Below are 5,279 nucleotides of genomic sequence, written 5' to 3' on the forward strand. Positions count from 1 at the left end.
TCTCCCTTCTTTTTTCCCCCCTTCTCCCCCCCTTTTTTTTCCCCTTTTTTGGGGGCAATACTGCTGAGATGGGCACTTTAATGGCCCCTGCAGGGTTGGGAAATGCAGGCCCTGCAGGTGCCAAGGTCCAGGCTCTCTCTGGAGCGGGCAGAGCCCGGCTTTTGCCCCCGCACCATGGACTTTGCCAGGAGCTGGCAGCTTGTCAGGGCCCCCGTTGGAGCAAACCCGATCGATTCAGAGCTTCCCTTCCACCTCATCCCTTCGCAATTCCTTTCCCAGCACCTTTTTCCGAGGGAGGAGGAGAAGGGCTGGTCCTGGCTCAGCTCCCGGCTCCGGCATTGTCACGGGACGGGCGCGATGGCCGGGGCACGCCTGGCTGGTTTTGGGCAGAGAGCGTGGTGTTCAGGGACACAAACACGTGTTGTGGGGAGGAGGTTGGGGCGCGGAGGGAAGGAGGAAGCCGGGGAGGACTTGAGTGTCAATTTTTCTCCTCTCCCAGGCGGAGATGGGGGCACCACTCGGCCATCGAGGTGACCAACGAGCCCATCCTCGAGTTTAAGCCGGGGAGCCCCGAGCGAGCGGCGCTTCAGAAGGTACCACTGCAGGGGATGGGGATTTTGGGGGGGGTCCTTAAGGTCCCAGTTTGTGCCTCTGGTGCTGTTGGGCAGCCTCTGGCTCTTTCCTGGGTGGGGGGGACGCCCCATCCTGCCCAGCCCAGCTCCTTAATTTTGGGGACAGTTGGAGTTGTAACTCCTATCCCCATCCCCATCCTGTCCCCCCATTCCCAGGGATGGGAGGAAGCCTGTCCCCGGGATTCCCTTTGCTGGTGGGGTTGGAGGGGGGAGGATGGATAGAGCTGGTGGAGGTCTGGGTGCTGGGGGAGGATGAATGGGGCTGGAGGAGGTCTGGGTCTGCAGCTCCCACCATGCTGCTCTCCTCCTCTCCCTTAGGCACTCGCCCTGCAGCTCCCACCACCCTGCTCTCCTCCTCTCCCTTAGGCACTCGCCGACCTGAAGGACAAGACAGAGGCCATCCCTTGCGTGGTTGGGGGAGAAGAGGTGTGGACATCCACGGTGCGGTACCAGCTGTCGGTGAGTTTGGGGGAAAACCACGTGAAAACAGAGCAGAGGGATGTACCCGGCAGGAGAGAGGAGGGAGATGTGTCAGACTGATAACAACAGAGGCTTTTCTTCTCTTTTCAGCCGTTTAACCATGCGCACAAGGTGGCCAAGTACTGCTACGCCAACAAGGTGGGTGCACCTCACTGCCCTCCCTGATGGTGTTTTGGGGGGAGGTGGCAGCATTTTGCCTGGATTTAGTGAACTTTATCTTGTGGTGGGGTTACGGGGCTTGTGGCGTGATGCTCTTTGAGCTTGGTGGTGAGAAGTCTGGAGGACACACAGATCTCTGCTCGGGTTGTGAGCAGGGGGGCTCTGGGAGCAGGTGTTGGCTTTCCAAGTCCCGAGATTCCTGGGACAAATCAGAAAGGTGTAAATTTGGGGTTGTGATGGGTTGCGATGGCTACTGTGGCTTGTGCCTGGGGCTGGGTGGCCCCTCGCTTTCCTCTCCCGCCCTGGTGGTGGGTTCCTCCCAGCTGCCCTTTCCCCTTTTCTTCCTCAGGAGCTCATTAACAAAGCCATTAACGCCGCCTTGGCAGCGAGGAAGGAATGGGACCTGAAACCTGTCCAGGAGCGGGCGCAGATCTTCCTGAAGGCAGCTGACATGCTGAGCGGCCCCAGGCGAGCAGAGGTGCTGGCCAAAACCATGATCGGGCAGGTGAGTGGGATGTGGGATCGACCTGGGGGTGAACGGGAGGGAATTTGGGGAGCTGGGAGTCGGGGAAGAAAGGCAGGAAGAGCTGCCACGGTATTTTACCAGAGAATCATTCAGGTTGAAAAAGACCCTTGGCATTATTGAGTCCAAGCTCATTAACAAAGCCATTAACGCCGCCTTGGCAGCGAGGAAGGAATGGGACCTGAAACCTGTCCAGGAGCGGGCGCAGATCTTCCTGAAGGCAGCTGACATGCTGAGCGGCCCCAGGCGAGCAGAGGTGCTGGCCAAAACCATGATCGGGCAGGTGAGTGGGATGTGGGATCGACCTGGGGGTGAACGGGAGGGAATTTGGGGAGCTGGGAGTCGGGGAAGAAAGGCAGGAAGAGCTGCCACGGTATTTTACCAGAGAATCATTCAGGTTGAAAAAGACCCTTGGCATTATTGAGTCCAACCATCAACCCTACTGTACAAAGTTCTCCCCTCCACCATATCCCCCAACACCACATCTAAATGACTCTTAATTTTGTGGTGGTGGGAAAGGCTGTAGCGTTGGAATTACAAGGGGGATCCGGACTGATCCTTCCCTCGTTGCTGTGAAAGAAGGGGAGCAAGGCTGGGAGTCCTCAGGCTTCATGGGAGCAGGGTCAGCCCATGTGGGGGGCTACCGTTATCAGCGTTTCCCCTTGTGAAGCGCCCCAGCAGCCCTGACTTTCCCAGGGGGGGCTCTAAGGGGCTGTGGGGGGGACACAGCTGGATGTGATGTCCCCTGGCTCAGGCAGGGGCTGCCTTTCCCTGGGCTGGGTGCGACAGGGAGGTGGCAGGACGGGGGCTTGCAGGAGGACACAGCTTTCGGGAGGGAGCATGTGGTCTGCATGGGAGAGACAACACACAAACCGTGTCTGGAGGGGCCATGTCACACTGCTGTGGGTCACAGCTGCTGCATTCCCCCCCCGGACCTTCCCCCGAGTGCTTTTATCCCACACCACCTCTCCTGACAGGGCAAAACCGTCATCCAGGCGGAAATCGATGCCGCGGCGGAGCTGATCGACTTCTTCCGCTTCAACGCCAAGTACGCCCTGGAGCTGGAGCACAGCCAGCCCCTCAGCGTGGACATCAGCACCAACAGCATGGTCTACCGGGGGCTGGAGGTGAGGAGAAGGCTTGGGGATGCCCCCCCTCCAGCCCCCAGCTTCAGCAGCCTCCTTTTTTTGGCCCTGAGCTGTGGTGTGACACCACGGTGAGAGGAGCCACCGAACTCCTGTCGGTCCTTTCCCTCTCCCACCCCCAGGGTTTCGTGGCGGCCGTCTCTCCCTTCAACTTCACAGCCATCGGTGGCAACCTGGCAGGGGCTCCAGCCTTGATGGTGAGTGTGGTGGTGGGGCTCAAGGAGAGCCAGGGATGGAGAGGATGGAGCGGAGGAAGGCTGGGAGGGGGACCCGGTCTTTCTGAGGGTGACCCTTGCCTGGTCTGAGAACCACAAGGAGCAAATTCAGCCTCCCTGGGTCAATAGGACACACCTGGGGTCCTTGGTCCCCTTGAGTTCAATCAGCTGCTGTGTAATTAGTCTCAGGTGTTTTCAATTTAGTAAAAGGCTGGGTTTTAGACCTGTCCACTCATGGGCAGGTGTGATGGGGGAAGCGTTGGAAAAGGATTTAAAACTGCCCCAACCTGCTCTTTTGAGGTTTTTATTCTGAAGCAAAGTGTCTTTTTGCTCCCAGGGGCAAACACAGGGACGTGTAATCGGTTTGTAGTTGCTCGGGTTCATCTTGGATGACGCTTTTTGGGTACAGCTGGTGTGTTTAGGATGAAGGTAGGAGACAGCGGGTCATGGCCCTGGCATTTAGTGCTGAACTGGGGGACCCGAGGTCCCCCAGACATGAAAGATGGCCCAAAACATCAAAGTATCGATAAACAGCATTTCTCTCTGTGTCCCACCCCAAGGTGGCATCGAGCACGGGGAGCACCTGCCTTTGCAGGGTGAGTTTTGGGGAGAGACTGTCATAACTTGATGAATTTGGGCCAGGATTAATAAATTTATTGTTGCACTGGAAAGAAAACCCACAAAGTTGTCCTAAGCTCTTTAGTAATTAGGCTCAGATTTGGTGCTGGCACCAAAGACGGTCCCTCCAGCAGCAGTGTCCTATGTTGGAGGTGGAAGGGACCACGATGAGGGACAACACCAAGCTTTTAATTTGAGGATGCCACATTTTAAAGCCATTTTCAGGGCGAAACCCTTGAACCTGTCAGTTTTGTCGGGGAGGAGTGGGGAAAAGGAAAGAAACGTGGAGCTGGGAAGTTTTTTTGGGGGAGGGAGGTGTGTTCCTCCCACACCAAGAGCTGAGGAAGGTCCTTGGCTTTGGGGCACTGGGTGATGAACTCATCCCAAGGGAGGAGTGGGAAAAGGAAAGAAATGTGGAGCTGGGAAGTTTTTTGGGGGGAGGGAGGTGTGTTCCTCCCACACCAAGAGCTGAGGAAGGTCCTTGGCTTTGGGGCACTGGGTGATGAACTCATCCCAGAGCAGACAAACCCTGCTGGGCTGGGACCAGGGCTGGGTGGATGGTTCTGGGCATCCTGGGGTGCATCCAGCTCTCCCTGCTTGTGTGTGATGGTGAATTCCCAGTGGGATGCTGCGGTGCCAGGAAACCCCCCTCCTCACCTGAGCCTGGGGCAGGAAGGAGCCAGGGCATCAGCAGGTGACTTGAAAAGCTCAGCAGCAGGTGGTACCTGGGATTAAATTCAGGAGAAAATGGTGCTTAATGAGTGGATATTAATAAGAGCCCCTGTGTTTTAGTCACCACAGTGTGCTTCCCGGGGGATTAAACATTGCTCTTGCCTAAATAGCTGGGGAGATCAATGTGGGTAATGCCATTGCGGTGTCGGGAGCAGGGAATTCCTTGGGAGCAGGGCAGTTTCCACACCAGGATCTGGGCTGCCGGGGTCCTGTCTCCCACGGTGGCTCAGACCCAGATTTCCCAGTCACTTGGAGACTTTTTGCAGAGTGTCCTTTTCTTTTCTCCCCATCAGGAGTGGAAGGATTGGGGGGTGGAGTGGGGCAGGAAGGATCCCCATGAATCCCTGGAAAGCAGGTGGCTGGTTGAGTCAGAGTCCAAAAAATTTCCCCTTCCTTTTCCCTCCCCCCCTGGGGTCTGTGACCCTGTCTCACGGTGGTGAATTCCTTGGGAATGGGGCAGTTTCCACACTGGGATCTGGGCTGCCGGGGTCCTGTCGCCCACGGTGGCTCAGACCAGATTTCCCAGTCACTTGGAGACTTTTTGCAGAGTGTCCTTTTCTTTTCTCCCCATCAGGAGTGGAAGGATTGGGGGGTGGAGTGGGGCAGGAAGGATCCCCATGAATCCCTGGAAAGCAGGTGGCTGGTTGAGTCAGAGTCCAAAAAATTTCCCCTTCCTTTTCCCTCCCCCCCTGGGGTCTGTGACCCTGTCTCACGGTGGTGGCCAAGCAGTGTGACAGTGACAAGGGGGGGGAATGGGGCTGAAGGGAGGGGGGTG

At 57.2% G+C, this 5,279-nt stretch overlaps 1 protein-coding gene across 1 annotated transcript in view; it reads left to right on the plus strand.

The window, feature by feature from the left end:
• The first annotated feature begins 78 nt into the window (after window positions 1-78).
• The window catches only part of ALDH4A1 (aldehyde dehydrogenase 4 family member A1), a 12,613-nt gene continuing 7,412 nt past the window's right edge, over window positions 79-5,279 (plus strand). The window contains exons 1-6 of the mRNA XM_014952102.1: window positions 79-593; window positions 999-1,091; window positions 1,203-1,250; window positions 1,621-1,776; window positions 2,772-2,921; window positions 3,062-3,136. Coding sequence (XP_014807588.1) covers window positions 81-593; window positions 999-1,091; window positions 1,203-1,250; window positions 1,621-1,776; window positions 2,772-2,921; window positions 3,062-3,136 — 1,035 coding nt within the window. The 5' untranslated portion in view covers window positions 79-80. The remainder of the gene's footprint in view (window positions 594-998; window positions 1,092-1,202; window positions 1,251-1,620; window positions 1,777-2,771; window positions 2,922-3,061; window positions 3,137-5,279) is intronic.

Source organism: Calidris pugnax, unplaced genomic scaffold, assembly GCF_001431845.1.
Source record: "Calidris pugnax isolate Ruff unplaced genomic scaffold, ASM143184v1 scaffold161, whole genome shotgun sequence".
NCBI lineage: Eukaryota > Metazoa > Chordata > Aves > Charadriiformes > Scolopacidae > Calidris > Calidris pugnax.